General features: G+C 41.3%; 1 protein-coding gene across 1 annotated transcript in view; it reads left to right on the top strand.

Annotated features, from left to right (window-relative positions):
• The window catches only part of LOC134324986 (AT-rich interactive domain-containing protein 1B-like), a 318,447-nt gene that overhangs the window by 234,541 nt on the left and 64,189 nt on the right, over positions 1–19,717 (top strand). The window contains exon 6 of the mRNA XM_063006964.1: positions 18,104–18,178. Within this exon, the coding sequence (XP_062863034.1) occupies positions 18,104–18,178 (75 nt within the window). The remainder of the gene's footprint in view (positions 1–18,103; positions 18,179–19,717) is intronic.

The raw sequence follows: 19,717 nt of genomic DNA, 5'->3' as shown, positions 1-19,717 counted from the left end.
CCTTTTTAAGAATATCAAAAATTTTGGAGCAGAAATTCACAAGTTTAGGACATGCCCAGAACATATGTGTATGATCAGCAGGTGATTGCTTACACCTCTCACATGCATCACTTCTGTCTGGAAAAATACGTGCTAGTTTAGCATTGGTAAGGTGAGACCATGACATGATTTTTGAGGCAAACTGGCTCAAAATTAAATTAGGTGAACTTTAACAGATAAAAGTTTAGCGCCAAAGCGGTTTAGCAGCTTTTCATGTGAAAGCATCAAAACCTCTACACTGTTACATGCCCACATATTACGTCACGGTTTGCGCTGAAAGACCAAGTATTCTGTGGTGCCAGATTAGAACGCTAGTTCACTGTCTGGAACCTCTTTTTTCCGGTGGAAACACGCGAAACCGGTTCAAAATCAAGTTTGAGTCAGATCCGTGTCGGTGTAAAAGGGGTATAAGTGGATCTCGTTGCTTGTTTTGACCATGGATGTATCATAGCATAATGTCAGCACTCAAAAATAGTGAACCTTCTAATTTAATAGGTACATTAATGCAGACCTGAGTAACTGACCAAGGTACGGATTGTTCTGGATTCTAATTAGAAGCCTTACCTGCAAAAGCTGGTGTTAAATCCCTGTAACATTGATGTAGGTACAATTTAAAACTACAGCCTGACTGTGCCACCACTACACCCTCTCTGCTCCCCTCTACACCCTGACAATACAGTCTCATCATCTACGATATCCACATGGCATCCAGTAAAGGCTCATGGGACACCTGTCATTGTTCACTGGTCACAGAGGCTTAGCCTTACCACAGCTGACCCCTCACGTTCCATTCCACTCAGCTGCCAGACGTTTCCGATTTGGGTCCAGCGTGACACTGAGATGAGATTCTCTAACTTTGTTTTTGTTTCTGTGAGAGATATTACAGGTGAAACTCGGCCGCTCATCTCTGTTATGTATTTCAGCTGAAGATATGAAAGACTTGGCTGATTTTCAGTCTCGGTGAAGCAAATACAATATGCTGGAACATTATCCAGACTTGGATTCTCCTCAAGCCGTGAAGCACCGGGCAAATTGATTTTTCCTGTCGTGGCAGATTTGTGACAGTTGGACAGAAATCACATTGCTCAGCCCAAATGGTTCTAAACCAATTGAAAGGCCTGGCGCAGGTTGGGACTGTGGGTTGCATTAGCGGCTCAGTCATACAGAATTGTACTTTACTGATGGGGTAGATGGCAGAATGAGAATCCATCCATCACCCCAAACCTGCTCAGTGAGGTAAACATGAGTGTGTCTTTGACATCCACGTCTGCTTCTATACTATTAAAAAAGGACCACAACTGGCTTCTCTAAGTGGATCTTGTTGCTTGTTTTGACCATGGATGTATCTGGCCAGCATGACCAAGAACTGGCCAGCATGGTTAGCATTAGCCGGTATGCTGGAGCAATGGCACAAAAAAACCACTTTTAATAGATGGTACATTTTTTCAAGAGCAATTTTAGTAAGTTCCACAAACTACTCTTATGAAGAGATTATCATAATGTTTTATAGTGGGTGCTCAGGTGGCGCAGTGGTAAAACATGCTAGCCCACTAGTGCTGGGATCTCAAGCTTTCAATTTTGAATTTTAGCTGTGATATCAGCCGACCGGGCACCTACACAAATAAACGACTGGCTATGTGTCTGTAGGGGAAGGGACAATGGTTAAAGCAGGATTCCTCTCTGCTGACCGGAAACATTTATTTAAAAAAAAACATTTTAGGTGCCCAGGTGGCACAGCGGGATATTACGCTACCGCACCAGCGCTGAGATTCTGAACTTCCTGGTTTGAATCTCAGCTCTGATACCGGTCAGCTGGGTGCCCTCTAGCGGGCACAATTGGCAGTGCCTGCATCAAATACCCTGCTGGGTAGGAAAAGACCGGAATAATAAGTGGGTGGGGTCTTCAAATGCTGTGTAAGGACACTGGTTAGCAGCCCGAGGTACCTGTACAGAAGTGGAAGAGCCTCAAAAAAGAAAAGGGGTCAAGGGACTGCACACGAGTCTTTACCCGCTAATATACCCTCCTCGGACGCAATTAAGATCCCCAGCAGTGGAAGACTAATTGGCTACGCTAAATCATGAGAAAATGCATAAATAAATAAAAAAAATATAGTCATCACTATAAATAATAATAATATTAGTTTTAATTATGGCACCTCTCCCAAAAATTCTTTTTAGGAAATTTTTTCAAATTGCTAACTAGTTTTACTTGTGCTAACCAAACCCAAATGTTTTTCTTATTATGTGGTATTTAAAAGCTTTAAATAAACCACACATGAAGCCTACATGTATGGACAGTACAAGAAAAAAAAAAAGCTAAAACCCCAAACTTTTATATTTTAGGCACAAACTTAATCTTCTGATTTCACCACTAGCTTCTTTTTATTTTTATTTTTTTTGTTTAGCATATTATGTAACATTAAATCATGGTTTAAATCATTTAAATAACACCTGAACTCAGTAATTAGCAGGGTGTCCACATACTTTTGGCAGTATAGTATGTAAATACTACATTTTATGTTAGGGATGCAAGGTGTTAAGAGAGAAAAGTTAAGCAGTATTGGTTATCTGTCTGTACTTGCACTGCATGCATCTCGGTGTGCAGACAGCGGAAAATGCTGATCACTTGTGGATGAACATTTCCAATCTATTCCCTAAGTGAAGAAATTTTACTGCCCCGAGCTTAAGTGATGCTAATTAGACTTTAGCATTGGCCTCCTGTCCGATGCTCATTGACCTGTCCTTAGTGGTGCCACTTTCTCTTAGAAATGAGCACCATTCAATTGTATCCACCGATTTCTCATGGTAGAAAGGAATAATGAATACGGCACTCTGAGGACATGTGTAGAGCAGAACATGAGCAAAAAGAGAGAATTAAGTAAAAATTCGGATATTGATTTTATTTTGTTTTCCTTAATGTATCATTTGATGCCTTAATGTGTGTGTGTGTGTGTGTGTGTGTGTGTACAGGTTAGGGTGATATGTCAATGTAAATAGATTTATTTACACTCATTTTTATTCACTATTGTATTATTAGCATTTGTGTGTATATGGATGGATGCATCATGGACCAACATTTTGCCAACAATTTAATAATAATAATAATAATAATAATAATCATAATAATCATAATAATCATAATAACAATAATAATCATTATTGTTATTATTATTATTATTATTTAATTATTATCAAAATATTATTATTATTATTATTATCATTATTATTATTATTATTGAGTACAGGACATGATGTTCAACTATAAAATACCAAAAAAATTAAATATTTAAATATTTTGTTATATTTTATATTATCAATAAGAATTAATATTAATATTATTTATATTAATAATAAATACTATAAACAATATTAAAAAGACAAAATTTATAAATAAAATCTGCAACAACATGCTTTACTCACTTTCATTTATCTGATACAATCCTATTAATGAAAAACATGGTACATAATCATAACCTATAGTCTATTAATCTCACAAAAATGTTGAATACATGGTATTAGACTGCACATGCAAATTTATTTCATTTAAGGATTGTAAATCAGAAATGTGGATGAAAAATAAAAAATAATATAATAAAATAAATAAATAATAATAATAAAAATAATAATTTAACATACATAATCTGAACCATCTAAAGTTAAAACAATTATAATTCGAGCACTACAAAGCAAAAAAAAAAAGTCCTAAGAGCACACCTGGGCATTGTACCGCATCACACATGCAATACAACAGGATTGTTTGTATTTTGATTGGAGTGTTATTTCTTTACATTTATGTAAGTTGTGCTATATGTCTATAATATGTCTATAACACAAGCATTAATTAAGTGCAGTGACAAGACCAGAAATTACCCGGTTAATTAAATTAATGTCTCATTCTTATTAACAAAAAATCCTATTATTGTTTTTTAGTAATATCAGTGGCCAGAGGAGTGATACTGGTGTGATGAACAATGCTCTTTTATCTAATAACAGCACTTTTTCAGTATGCTTTAAAACGTGTTAGCCAATTGAATTGCTATCTGTTATTTTAAAACATAGTAAAACATAAAAGGTGATTATTTCTTCATCACGGCACCTGTTAGTGGGTGGGATATATTCAGCAGAATATAAAAGTTGATGTGTTAGAAGCAGGAAAAATGGACAAGCGTAAGGATTTGAGCGAGTTTGACGAGGGCCAAATTGTAATGTCTAGACCAGGGGTTTTCAACCTGTGGGGCGCGGGGAGTACCTGTCTGAAGGGGCGCGAGTTTTGATTAGTCTAACTGACCACGCACACACGCACGTCTAATGTTATCTAGTTCAGTCTGAAAAAACCTTAAAAATAAGGCAAACAGTTTAGATAAATCGGTGACAAAAGCAACGACTGCTGTTATAGGACGTGTGTGTCTTTAAGAGAGATGCTCTGTTCACAGTATCGATATAAGTGATTCAGGAGTCAATTCATATAAAGAAAAGCGTACGTTTCTTTTCTCAGTTATCTCTCCGTGTTTACTGTTATTAATGAATGTTGCAGTTATAAATAAACACCAGCAACTACAGAACATTCTGTGTTACTCTCTTACCTTAAAAAGCTCTTAATTAAACTGAGTATTACCACAGAGCAGTGACCGAGTCAGACTCGTTCTGCCTGTGGAGCTAAAAGTTAGAGCAGATGATCTTGAACTAACGAATTTAGGAATTGATGAACTTTTGACTTTGTCTGGCTCTGTGAAGAAACGTTTTCTGCTCTCATCTACATCAAAAGCAAGAACCGGTTACGATTTACGAAAGTGAACCATTTACATTTTCAGCATTTAGCGGATGCTTTTATCCAAAGCGACTTACAGTACTGTGACAGTATATTGTCTAAGCAATTGAGGGTTAAGGGCCTTGCTCAAGGGCCCAGCAATGGCAACCTGGCAGTGGTGGGGCTTGAACCAGCGACATTTGGATTACTAGTCCAGTACCTTGACCACTAGGCTACAACTGCTCACGTTCATTCATAGAATGAATGTATTATCTTTTTGAAGTAAATATTTCAATCAGCAAAATTGCATCGTATGTATGATGTGCACAACGTTAATTATGTTATTTTGGGTTGACGAAGGTGTGGGGGGGGTTGAGGCGCAAGTTCGAGTGGGGGGGCGCAAGTTCAAATGGGGGGGGGGGGGGGGGGGCGGCGCAAGTTTGCGGTTGGCACACGAAGGGGGGCGCATGTCCAAAAAGGTTGAAAACCCCTGTGCTAGACGACTGGGTCAGAGCATCTCCAAAACTGCAGCTCTTGCGGGGTGTTTCCAGGCTGCAGTGGTCAGTATCTATCAAAAGTGGTCTAAGGAAGGAACAGTGGTAAACCGGCAACAGGGTCATGAGCGGCCAAGGCACTTAGGGAGCGAAGGCTGGCCCGTGTGGTCCGATCCAACAGACGAGCTACTGTTGCTCAAATTGCTGAAGAAGTTAATGCTGGTTCTGATAGAAAGGTTTCAGAATACACTGCAAAAAGGGGACCTACACAATATTAGGAAGGTGGTCATAATGTTATGCCTGATCGGTGTAAGCTTATTTAAATATTTTAAATTCTGTATTTTAAAAAGAAGAAGTGTTGTCATTATGCTCATGGTTATTGTAAATCCTTTGAACAGAGCAGTTTTTTCAGCTTTTACATAATAAATCATTATCTGTGTTCATTGCTGAGTTTGAGTACAGTGTGGAATGAAAGGTGTGTGGTGTGTACACTTGTGAGGACGTGTGTTGGAGTGGATGCACTTACTTTTGAAAGGCCTCTAATTGACACTGACTGAAGCAGAGCCTGTAATGAAAGCCGTGCACTTGAGCTGCCATTGAAAAACAGAAACGGCCGGCTCTCTCCATTTTTATTCCTCTTCTCCAAGGTCCATCAAGGTCCATTTAACGTGACTACAGGCTCCCCCTCCTCTCTCCACTCCTGCTGTCTGCCTGTCCTTCTGTCTTATTTTGCTTTAAAGATGTGATTGAGGCATTACTTATAAGGCTGCTTTTAGAGTTTATCTGAAGTGCTTGCAGGGCTTTGGAGTGCATGGGGGTCAGGGCAGGAGAGTCTAAGTAAGTGCAGACAGGGTTTGGTGAGCGTAGAGTATTATGTTAACGGGGGCGTAAAGGAGTATGGGGGCGTTTTACTGACGGTATCGCTTTGGTGTTTTGGAGAGGTTTTACATTTAGATCTGAAAGCTATAGAAAGATATTTTTGCTAGGTTTGATAGTAATACACATACAGTATTTTATTTATTTAATGTTTTAATTAGTTATTGAGGTTGGGGTTGTTTATTTGTAGGCTGGTGTCACAGCATCTAAAAGGATACCTGTTATAGCAGTATGTCTGCACAATCTTGCATTTTTTGCACTTTACTCTTTAATATCTGCTGCTAAATAAATCTTACGCTGCTAACTGTATATCAGAATATGTTGTTTACCTCACTTATCATTTACTGAGTACCATATCGTCGCTGTCCGATGAAAAACATGTATCTCCAAAAACCCAACTTTTCAGAAAAAGAAAAAACTTTTCCCCTGACAGCAACAGTGCAAACAAACCACAGATGGGGACATTTAGATACAATTTAGCACAGAAATAAAAGTATATCTTTATCAGGTCGTCAGTCCGTTGGTTTCCTATGTAAAATGGACTTACGTGTGCAAATATAAATCATGTTTACAACCATGCAATTGAGTAACCTGAATTAACTGTATACTGTAGATCAAACATTAAACATTTCTCAAAAAGTACCAGAGGGGAAGGAAGAGGAGATAAGTGGTTTTGATGGACAGGTCTAACAGCCAATGGAGATACTCGTCAAAGAGATTGTGTGATTTTTCATCTTTTCTTTGGTCATTTTGATATTCGCTGCTATGGACAGACAGAGATTTATACCCACAATCAACACAGCTAAAGATATGTGTTTTTCATCGGACAGCGGCGATATACTGGTCAACACTACTCTTGTCTTTAGTCCTGCCCCCTCAGTTTCTTTAGATTATAAATGTCTTTTGTATTTATTGTATATCTTAGTATTTACTGTTTTTTTTATCTGCACTGTGTATATTCTATTGTTTTGCACAGTGGATACAGTTCACAGGGCAAAAGGCAGGAAACAGCCCGAACAGGTCACCTAGGGCAGTTTTGGATTGTGAAAGAAAACCCACACAGACACAGGGAGAACATGCAAACTTTACACAGAAAGGACCCGGACGGCTCCACCTGGGAATCGAACTCTGGTACCCACCAAGCCCCTGTGCCACCCTGGGTGGAGCTGACCACCCCCACCCCACCCTTCAATTCAATTCAACTTTACTGTCATTATACGTACAATACAGGGTTGTACAGTATAACGAAACACTGTAAGCCGAATCTGATATTCTGCTGTGAAGCCAGGTTTCTGTGAAAATATAAACACTACAGTTACTGGTTTGGCGATCTGTCATGAGCCTGAGTTTCAGTTCGTCCAGTTTGTTTTCAAGAGAACGGACATCCGCTACATAAGTAAACTAGGGAGAGGTATCCTAGTTAGCTTCGCTAGCCTGGACACCAGCTCGCATACTCCGCTTTTGTTTACGTTTGCATGCCCGTCGTCGGCGTCTTCCAGTACGAATCGAGACCGCGGATGGCTTCGGGCCCCTGGAGTGAACAATGGGCAGCGTGAGGTCCTTACAATGTTCTCCGATGTCTAATAATGTTTGTCGGTTGTAGACAATGCTTGTCTTGCACATTCTGGACAAACAATGTATAAAATACTCGAAATACACAAATAATACACAAACAATGCTACACGTTAGCAGGAGAGGTAGCCCAGCTGCTGCCATCACCAGCACCGCCGAAAATTCTGTTTAGGCAAAAATGTGTTTAGGCATTAATAGTGTGCATTTAACATTCCTGTTTATCACAAAATTCATTGTTTATTAGCAGACATCCCAAGTTGCAAAAACTCATTTCAGGGAGGTACCCCCTGACCCAGCCTCGACCCCGACCCCCAAGCCCCCCCCCAAAAAAAAGCTAAAAAACCTCTCGCACACAACAAAGGATATGGGTGATAACAGAACTTTTAGGAGCTGCTAACTGAGCTACTAAGCTAACTGTTCGCGTCACAAACACATTAATGTGTTTTACATAGTGCACTAGATAGTGTGAAAGATAATAGATTTATGTTCCCTACACAGTGCACTAGATTGTATATCAGATAACGTAATTATGTTCCCTACATAGTGCACTAGATAGTGTATTAGATAACGCATTCATGTTCACTACATAGTGCACTAGAAAGTATAACTAGATGATGATTTGTGTTTCTTACATAGTGCACTAGATAGTGTATTACATAATTAATTATGTTCCCTACATAGTGCACCAGACAGTATACTGTATTAGACAATTGATTTATGTTCCCTACACAGTGCGCTAGATTGTATATCAGAGAACGGATTTAATACGCGATCGGGGAAAAAAGTCTGTGTCGCCTGCGTGTGTGTGTGTGCACGCGCTCTTGGCCGCTCATTGTAGATTCCGGGAGATTTTATCTGACTTGCGGGGAGCCGCTATGTATATGCAGGAGTCTCCGGGAACTTCCAGGAGACTTGGGACGTCTGCATTAGAGTTGAAGTCAAGTTGAAGTTTGTTCCAGCTACTAAAGTTCCTCCATATCAATCTCTCAGAGCTTGTCTTCGTGGATCTCACTTTTTAAACAGGGGCAAGGCCATGCTGCCCCTGTGGCCACAAAGATGAAAGCACATCAATTATTTTATATAATTACTTTTATACACAGGGTGGCACAGTGGCTTGGTGGGTAGCACTGTCGCCTCACAGCAAGAAGATTCTGGGGTTTGATTCCCAGGTGGAGCGATCTGTGTCCTTTCTGTGTGGAGTTTGCATGTTCTCCCTGTGTCTGTGTGGGTTTTCTTCAGATGCTCCTCCTACAGTCAGGCTAATTGGAGATACAAAATTGTCCTGTGTGTGTGTGTGTGTGTGTGTGTGTGTGTGTGTGTGTGTGTGTGTTTGTCCCGTGATAGACTGGTGACCTGTCCAGGGTGTTTTCTTTCTCTTGCTCAGTAAATTGACCCTGACCAGGATAAAATGGTGGTAAAACAGACAATGAATAGATGATTTTATTTATTGATTTATTCTATTTATTTATTTATTTATGCATTTTCTTTTTTATCAATGTAGCGTAGTCAATTTGTCTTCCGCTGCTGGGGATCCCTGATTGCATTAGAAGAGGGTATGTTCCTGCTCACGTACCTGCAGATGCTTGTGCAGTCCCAGCGGACCCTTTCTTTTCGCTCATGCACTCTGCCCATGCTAACCAGGGTCCTTACATAGCATTTGAAGACTCCACCCACATAGTCCGTCAGCCCGCCCTAGCAGACACGATGGCCAATTTGTGTCTGCTGCGGGCACTGCCCACTAGATGACGCCCAGCCGACTGTGGCAGAGTCGAGGTTCGAATCAAGGTGTTCAGAATCTCTGCGCTGGTGTGTTAGCTGGTGTGTTAGGAATATCCTGCTGCGCCACCTGGGCACCTGAATAAATGATTTTATACATCTGCTATCAATAGGTGTGTCTGAAACACCTGAGCCTAATGATTAAGAGGGGTGTCAACATATTTTTTACCATATTGTGTATTGAGTCCATCCTGAAGAGGTTTTTATCCTGTTTAACACTGATTATTTTAGTTATTTTTAATATGCAGTCCCATTATTTAGTGAGAACACTGCTTGTTACTTTGTAGATTACACTGTATGTTACTTTTTTGCCCTCCAGAGCAGAAGCAAAAACACCTGCACCTGCCCGCTAAGCCTCCAAAGTGAGCACAATTTTTTTCCTAAATGTAACAGCAAGGAATACCCAGGTGGCATTTTGCTTCCACATTGATGTGCTTGGGCTCTTTTCGCTTAAGCTGCACTTTCCACTTTACTTACCTTGGCCTTGTTTGGCTTACCAGTAATGAGGTCCACGGGAGCACAGCTTGCTCGGCACCACACAGTTCTGCGTCCCCTGACAGGCTGTGTTAACTCACATTAGCCCTGGGTTGGAAAATCATTTACTCTTACTCATCGGGATCCGTGATGCTATTATTAATACATTGTGTTTACAACATTAGGTTCCCCACGGATAATGCAGTATTTAGATTACCCTGCCTGATTGTGTGTATGTTGGTGTGTCAAGGCCGTAGCCATGAAATGTACACGGGGGGACCAAATCTACCAGGTTTTGAGGGGGGGTCCTGCCATTCTAAAACATTCCTGCCACATCAACAACTAATAGGAACAATAACAAATCTTAACATTACACAAAGATAGTGACTGAAAGCACTGAGAGATGGAGCAATCTGGTTCCTTTGAGTGTGTGTGTGTGTGTGTGTGTGTGTGTGTGTGTGTGTGTTTTATACACAGGGTGGCACAGTGGCTTGGTGGGTAGCACTGTCACCTCACAGCAAGAAGGTCCTGGGTGTCATTCCCAGGTGGAGTGATCTGGGTCCCTGCTCTGTGTGTGTGTGTGTGTGTGTGTGTGTGTGTTTTGTACACAGGGTGGCACAGTGGCTTGGTGGGTAGCACTGTCACCTCACAGCACAAGGCCCTAGGTTCAATTCCCAGGTGAAGCAATCTGGTTTCTTTGTGTGGGTGTATGTTAGTGTGTGTTTTATATATAGGGTGGCACAGTGGCTCGGTAGGTAGCACTGTTGCCTTACAGCACAAAGCTTCTGGGTTCCATTCCCAGGTGAAGTGATCTGGGTCCTTTCTGTGTATGTGTGTGTGTGTGTGTGTGTGTGTGTGTGTGTGTGTGTGTGTGTGTGTGTGTGTGTGTGTGTGTGTGTGTGTGTGTGTGTGTGTGTGTGTGTGTGTGTGTGTGTGTGTGTGTTTTATACACAGGGTGGCACAGTGGCTCGGTGGGTAACACTGTCACCTCACAGCATAAGGCCCTGGGTTCAATTCCCAGGTGGAGCGATCTGGGTCCTTTCTGTGTGTATGTGTGTGTTTTATACACAGAGTGGCACAGTGGCTTGATGGGTAGCACTGTTGCCTCACAGCACAAAGCTCCTGGGTTCAGTTCCCAGGTGGAGTGATCTCCCAGTGGTGTGTGTGTGTGTGTGTGTGTGTGGCACAGTAAGCTTGGTGGGTAGCACTGTTGCCTCACAGCACAAACCTGCTTCGAATCCTGGGTTCGAATCCCAGGTGAAGTGATCTGGGTCCCTGCTCTGTGTGACTGTGTGTTTTATACACAGGGCGGCACAGTGGCTTGGTGGGTAGCACTGTTGCCTCACAGCACAAAGATTTTGGGTTCGATTCCCAGGTGGAGCGATCTGGGTTGTGTGTGTCTGTGTGTCTGTGTGTGTGTTTTATACACTGGGTGGCATGGTGGCTTGGTGGGTAGCACTGTCGCCTCACAAGAAGAAGGTTGTGGCTTTGATTCCCAGGTTGAGCGATCTGGGTCCTGTGTGTGTGTGTTTTTTATACACAGGGTGGCACAGTGGCTCGGTGGGTAGCACTGTTGCCTCACAGCACAAAGCTCCTTGGTTCGCATCCCAGGTGAAGTGATCTGGGTCCCTGCTCTGTGTGTGTGTTGGCGTGTGAGTGTGTGTTTGTGTGTGTGGGTGTGTGTGTGTTTTATACACAGGGTGGCACAGTTGCTCGATGGGTAGCACTGTCGCCTCACAGCAAGAAGGTTGTGGATTTGATTCCCAGGTGAAGTGATTTGGATCCTTTCTGTGTGTGTGTGTGTGTGTGTGTGTGTGTGTTTTATACACAGTGTGGCACAGTGGCTCAGTAGGTAGCACTGTCGCCTCACAGCAAGAAGCTCCTGGGTTCGATTCCCAGGTGGAGTGATCTGGGTCCTTCTGTGTGTGTGTGTGTATGTGCTTAATACACAGGGTGGCACAGTGGCTAGGTAGGTAGCATTGTCGTGGAGCAATCTGGTTCCTTTGTGTGTGTATATGTTAGTGTGTGTGTTTTATACACTGGGTGGCACAGTTGCTTGGTGGGTAGCACTGTCACCTCACAGCAAGAAGGTTGTGGGTTCGATTCCCAGGTGGAGAGATCTGGGTCATGTGTGTGTATGTGTGTTAGTGTGTGTGTGTGTGTGTGTGTGTGTGTGTGCGTGTTATACACAGGGTGTCATGGTGGCCTCGGTATGTAGCACTGTCGCCTCACAGCAGGAAGGTTATGGGTTCGATTCCCAGGTGCAGTGATCTGGGTCGTGTGTGTGTGTGTAGGTATGATGAACCTCACCCGTTTATCTAACGCTGGTGAATTTTGCGACTCTCAGACCGTCCACACGCTTTACTCCCCTCAGTGAACCAATCCAAGGTTCCGTCCATCCGTCACACACATTCAGCCTCCAGGACACTTCTGCGCTCTTTTTCTTTCTCTTTCATCTTCATTTAAAAGCACTTTATTGTCTGTGGGTCCGAAATTGCTGTGTGCCTGAACTGGCATTAAAATTGCACTCCCCGAAACAGAGGAAATATGGCCACAAGTAGTCCGGCATATCTTTGAACTGCTCCATGAATCTTGCATTCGAACCTCTTAAAACACTTCAAAGCTGAAAAGCTTTGCTTCAAAGGCCTCGCATTTCCTCACCAATTCTGGCAGAAGAATATTTCAAATTATACTGAGTTTATGCGCTCATATTATCTGTAAATCTATAAACCACGCTGCTTTGCCCTGCGTTATTTCTACCAGGGGAAAACTTTAAATGAATGCCCTTGTTAAATGCCTAGAAATGGAATTGGTAATTATCTTGGGCCCGCAGCACTTCAAAGCACTGCTGTCATGACCTGGAGATCTTAGCGTTACTTAGCAGAAAATTACTTGGCCAAGAATTTTCAGACATTTGTAGCATGTTATTGCTTTAGTGTTTTACTTGTCTACTTCTTATAAATGCATTTAGAGTTTGAGCTGATATCAAATCCTAAAACATGGTTCTTTCTTGTTGGGTTACATAGATAAACCGAACAGCCATAACATTAATACCACCTCTTTGTTTCTACTCTCACAGTCTATCTTATCAGCTCCACTTACCATATAGGAGCACTTTGTAGCTCTACAATTACTGACTGTAGTCCATCTGTTTCTCTACATGATTTGTTAGCCCCCTTTCATGCTGTTCTTCAATGGTCAGGACCACTACAGGACCACCACAGAGCAGGTATTATTTAGGTGGTGGATCATTCTCAGCACTGCAGGGACACTGACATGGTGGTGGTGTGTTAGTGTGTGTTGTGCTGGTATGAGAGGATCAGACACAGCAATGCTACTATAACCTGGTCAGGGTTGCGGCAAGTGCAGTTCCCTAGGAAAAACTGGATGCAGGGCAGGAATACCCTGGACAAAGCACCAATTCTGAGCTGGAGCTCTACACAGACATGAGTGGCCATGTCTGAGGAAGGAGGATTGGTGCTTTTTCCAGGGTATTCCTGCCCTGTGCCCAGTGTTTCCCAGTGGCTGTTAGGAAGCATAATAGACAGCGGTGCCACCTGGTCGTCCTTGTGAAAACATTAACTAAACATTATCTTCTCCATGTTCTGTAACCCATACATTCAGCTTCACATCATTACAGCTCTCACCCTGGACTTCTACTCAGCAGCTTAAAGGCCGATTTTAAGAAGTTCTGGTGATAATTAAGATTCATTTAACAGAAGAATCACTGAGAAGCCTTGTGACATTTAAACAGTCCCTTACCTCCAGCCAAGCAGTCTGAGGAGACACAGCACTTAATAATTAACTAGCTTCTTCAGTGGAGTCCTCACATCTCCTGTTATTCTTTATACAGTATAAGTATATGGACTTCTTATCCTCCATGTCTCTGTATGATGGCGATCAGCATCCAGTGAGTGGCAATTCAGAAATGAACTCTAATTCTGAGTGATCAACAAGGTCTAACTGTATGCAACAGTTTCAAACATATGTTTTGGATTATGTGCTTCATTGATACAGTTAAAAATATTTTTTTTGTATTTACAGTACAGTACAGTGTCCAAGAATATGTGGACACCCCTTCTAGTTTTTTAGTTCATTTGTGTTAGCTTCACATGTGTATATTAAATCAATTATATAAACAAAATTGAGGCAACAGTTTGGAAAAGTTTGGCACTTTCCTTTTCCAACAGTAATGTGCCTGAAGCTCGGTCATGATCTGAGGAATCTCATGTCAACCCTATTAAACACATTTGAAATAAAATTAGAATGATGATTACAAGTCTATTGTTTTTGTTTAACATCATTTGTTTAACATCAGCCTGACCTCGCATATGCTCTTTTCATTGAATGTGTTCAGATTTACAGAAATACAGTGGAACCTCGAATAAATGGACTAAAAGGCGGGTGCACTGGTCCATAAAATGCTATTGTCCAAAACAGCAAGGTTTTTTTTCCAGGGGTGCGAAAATATATGAAAACACAATACTAAGGTCCACAAAAGTGCTGAACATGCACATATAACATGCACATAAACAGTAAAATGAACAACGTGAATAGATATTTAAATATATGTAATGTAAAACCTGTAAATAAATATTAACGAGAAGAAATTTAATTTACCTTGTGTGGTGGAGGAGATGCTTTTCTCATGCTGTAATCGTATAGTAGAGACTCAGAGTATCTATTTTTCTGAGTCTGAAGCACTGCTGGTGACTACTGGAGCAGTGCTGATGCATAACTAAGCACTAGAACTTGCAAAAATTAAGCATAAAACACAGAGAAAAAGGTGAGAACAAAATAAAGCCAAGATAATTACTGAACTACTGGTCTTGGTACGCTTCACGCAGGAATTTTAAACCATTTTTAACCAGTAATACCTTAGACAAACAGTAAGCAAAACCAATTATGCAATGCATATAATAAATGATCAATAATATATGATTACTTTTGATAATCCTGGGTTCAGATGGGCTGTGTTTATCTTTTACAGTTTTAAATACAAGTAAATCCAGGTCCACACAAACTCACACATTCCTGTATAGCAGTAAAAAGAACGTGTGACTGGACATTACTTCAGTGATGTACTGTATGATGCTTGCACTTTTGGTGTGCCAGTAACAGGTCACCAGTGGAAACTCTTTTTGGTTGGACTGGTTCCAAAACAAAAGAACCATAAAATTAGTTTGTTTTTACTTTAACTTTTGGTGTTGATTGATGACAGCTTTACTTTATCTCTGAGCTTATTCCCACACTCACTAATAGATTTTAATGTCTTGTGCCCAGCCATTAGACACTCAATGCGTGGGCATCCACACTGAAAGCTTGTTTACAAAGTGAATGCAGCACAATTATGCCTTGTTTACTGGGTTTGTTTACATGAAGTGCTTCCCACTTCCAGTTCTGTGTCACCGTCGTTAGCATTATTATTAATCAGCATCAGTTCACCTGCTTTTTAAGGGTCATCACAGAAAATCAAGGACTTTGTAATCTCTAATCAATACAACATAGGGCTTGTGAAGTACAGTATGTTGTGAACAAATCAGAATGCATCAGAGATCAGATTGGAGGTTTGTTATGTATGTTTGTGTGTTTTAGTGTGTTTAAAATATTTACACTTTTATAACATGAACCTGCAGATTGTTGTTTTGCATCACTGGAAATCCAACACCTAATTCTGGTGCCAGTTGACTCTGATACCCATGTTGCCCTGATTTAATTCCCCTCTTACTGTGGTGTTATTAGTTTGCCAACCTTTTTGCTTGTTTATTAATCTTTCGTATGTGTGAGTGGGTGAATGGGTGAGTGTGTGTTGCACTGCATTGGGCAGGCACACTTTCCAGGGTGTATTCCCCAGTGCACGTAGTATTTCTTGTGTTATCTGACCCAGTGCAACCTTGAATAAGATTAAGAAGTTGGGGCAGTGGTAGCCTTGTGGGAAGAGCTTTGTGCTGTTAACTAAAAGGTTGAGAGTTTGAATCCCAGCTCTGCCATGCAGCCACTGTTGGGTCCTTGAGCAAGGCCCTTAACCCTGTCTGCTCCAGGGGCGCCGTACGATGGCTGACCCTGCGCTCTGACCCCAGCTTCCAAACAAGCTGGGATATGCGAAAAAAGAATTTAGTTGTACTATATGTTTGTATATGTATAAATGACAAAGGCATTTTATAATTTAGTAAAAGATAAATAATAAAGCTCAGTGGCCAGTGAGTTCATACATGTTGGAGGTGAGCTGGCGGTGCTCGTCTGTGGCTCTCTCTGCCAGCATGGTGGTAGTGCAGTCAGCAGTGGAATAGTAATAGAGAATTGGAAATGTCTAAATTGGGGGGAAAGCTTGTAAACTACATTAACAAATGACTAAAATAGAATTTTACAAAATAAGTACAATCTGTGTTAAATTAATAATTGTTATGTAGTGTGCAGTTAGGAGTTAGGGACACATTATTTTACTATTATTAAGGACACATTTACAATGTGGTGCAGTAAAATAGGTTGTACAGAAATCTGTGTTAAGAGATTTTTGTATAATACTTTAGTCAGCAGGTTAAAATACAACCCCAAATCAGAAAAAGTTGGGACAGCATGGAAAATGCAAATAATAAAAAAAACACGGAGTTTCTTACATTTACTTTGACTTTTATTTGATTGCAGACAGGATGATATTTCATGTTTTATCTGCTCAACTTCATTTCATTTATTATTAATAAACATCCATTCCAAAACAAGTTGGGATGGTAAAGCATTTACCACTTTGTAATGTTGCTATCCCTTTTCACCACACTTAAAAGACGTTTTGGCACCGAGGAGACCAAGTGATTTAGTGTTTCAGCTTTTATTTTGTCTCATTCTTCAGTACGAGACAACAGTACGTGGTCGTCGTTGTCGCATTTTTTGTTTTCAAATTCACTATTGGGGACAGGTCAGGATCGCAGGCAGGCCAGCCCAGTACCCATACCCTCTTCTTCTGCAGCCATGCCTTTGTAATGTGTGCAGCATGTGCTTTTGCATTGTCTCGTTGAAAAATGCATGGACATCCCTTGAAAAGACGACGTCTTGAAGGCAGCATATGTTGCTCTAAGATCTCAATGTACTTTTACTGCATTAATGCTGCCATCACAGAAGTGTAAATGACCTTTGCCAAGGGCACTGACACCGCCCCATACCATGACAGACCCTGGCTTTTTTACTTGTTACTGATAACAATCCTTGGCCCGGAGCACACGGTGTCCATTTTTTCCAAAAAAGATCTGGAATGCTGATTCATCTGACCACAACACACGTTTCTACTGTGTATTGATCCATCCTAGATGCCTCCGAGCCCAGAGAAGTGGACGCCGCTTCTGGACATGGTTAACATAAGGCTTCTTTTTTGCACAGTAAAGTTTTAAGTGGTATTTGTGCAGTAACTCTGTATTATAGTGCTTGACAAAGGTTTGCCAAAGTATTCCCTCACCCATGTGGTTCTATCAGCTATTGTTGTGTGGCAGTTCTTGATGCAGTGCCGTCTGAGGGATCGATGATCACGGGCGTTCAGCTTAAGCTTGCACCCTTGGCCTTTTCACACCGAAATTCCTTCTGATTCCTTGAATGGTTTAATGATATTATGCACTGTAGAGGGAGAAATATGCAAATCCCTTCCAATCTTTCTTTGAGGTTCATTGTTTTTAAACATTTCAATCATTTTCTCACACGTGTTGACAAACTGGAGATCCTTTGATCATCTTTGCTCATCAGAGACTCAGCCTTTACTGGATGCTGCTCTTTTACCAAACCATGATTACAATCACCTGTTGACATCACCTGTTTGGAATCACATCATTATTTAGTTTTTTCACCTCATTACTAGCCTTATATTGCCCCCATCACAACTTTTTTGGAATGTGTTGCAGGCCTGAAATGCAGGAATGGATGTTTATTAATAAATAAAATGAAGTTGAGCAGACAAAACATGAAATATCTCAGGTTCATCCTGTCTGCAATCAAATAAAAGTCAAAGTAAATGTAAGGAACACTTCATTTTTATTTTATTTGCATTTTTGGGTGCCATTCGACTTAATGATCCTTTTATTTTGAGTGAACACAAAGGTAAAATTGTATAATTTCTATACCTTTTTATTTCCTTTTTTTGCAGGGTCTCAGCTGGCACCACAGACCCCTGGGAACATATCAGACTCCAGCTCTCACTCCAGCTTGAATCAGGATAGAGGTAAACATTTAAACAGCAGTCTAAAGCACCAGTCAGAGTATAAAGGCTATAAAAGAAATGAAGTGTCTTTTCTGTGGACATTACGGCAATACAGCGACTCGATTTTTGGGTTTTTGAAGAGTCAGTCATAACCGGTCATCATGCCAACAGGATAAAATAGTCCCTTTTTTATAACTAGCTTTCAGCCCTTATAGTAGGAGACTTTTTGTGGTATACCTGATATATTTGACTGAAGAGCACTACACCGATCAGCCATAACATTAAAACCACCTCCTGGTTTCTACACTTACTGTCCATTGTATCAGCTCCACTTACCATATAAAAGCACTTTGTAGTTCTACAATTACTGACTGTAGTCCATCTGTTTCTCCACATACCTTTTTAGCCTTCTTTCACCCTGTTCTTCAATGGTCAGGACCCACACAGGACCACCACAGAGCAGGTATTATTTGGGTGTTGGATCATTCTCAGCACTGCAGTGACACTCACATGGTGGTGGTGTGTTAGTGAATAAGACACAGCAATGCTGATGGAGTTTTTAAACACCTCACTTTCACTGCTGGACTGAGTCCACCAACCAAAAATATCCAGCCAACAGCGTCCCATGGGCAGCATCCTGTAACCACTGATGAAGGTCTAGAAGATGACCAACTCAAACAGCAGCAATAGATGAGCGATTGTCTCTGACTTTACATCTACAAGGTGGACCAACTAGATAGGGGTGTCTAATAGAGTGGACAGTGAGTGGACACGGAATTTAAAAACTCCAGCAGCGCTGCTGTGTCTGATCCACTCATACCAGCACAACACACACTAACACGCCACCACCATGTCAGTGTCACTGCAGTGCTCAGAATGATCCACCACCTAAATAATACCTGCACTGTGGTGGTTCTGTGGGGGTCCCACCATTGAAGATCAGCATGAAAGGGGGCTAACAAAGCATGCAGAGAAATAGATGGACTACAGTCAGTAATTGTAGAACTACAAAGTGCTTCTGTATGGTAAGTGGAGCTGATAAAATGGACAGTGAGTGTAGAAACAAGTAGGTGGTTTTAATGTTATGACTGATCAGTGTATATACTGTATATACAAACATTATGTCTGATCGACCTCACAGATGAACTCTTCAGCATTTGAATGGTTCTGGCACTTTCCTGCACCCCAGGGTGCTGTATCTAAAAGTTTGAGAACTGCAGGCATGTTTCCCAGCCCTGTCGTAACATCAAAGTGAATCAGTGACATACAGCAGAAACTCTCTGTGTAAAACACATGACTTTTAGTGCCCTGATGGGAGCTGGAAAAAGTTAAACCGAGGTGAATCACGTGTGCTTTTTTGACCCCCTGAAGACTGTGTTTTGCATTATTCTGTGTAAAATATATCATGGCCTCCAGTCCCACAGCTGCAAAGCTCTTAGAGCTCATTGTATTTCCATAAAATTCAAGTCCAGCTACTCTCTTTTCCCCTTTACCACTCGGATTATTGTTGTCCAGCTAAGAGCCGAGCTTTCTGAGCCGGGCGTGGGGGGGTGGATTGTG

Source organism: Trichomycterus rosablanca, chromosome 13 (assembly GCF_030014385.1).
Source record: "Trichomycterus rosablanca isolate fTriRos1 chromosome 13, fTriRos1.hap1, whole genome shotgun sequence".
In the NCBI taxonomy this organism is placed as follows: domain Eukaryota; kingdom Metazoa; phylum Chordata; class Actinopteri; order Siluriformes; family Trichomycteridae; genus Trichomycterus; species Trichomycterus rosablanca.
Note: the sequence above shows the minus strand (reverse complement) of the source record. Positions and strands in the feature narration are given on the sequence as shown.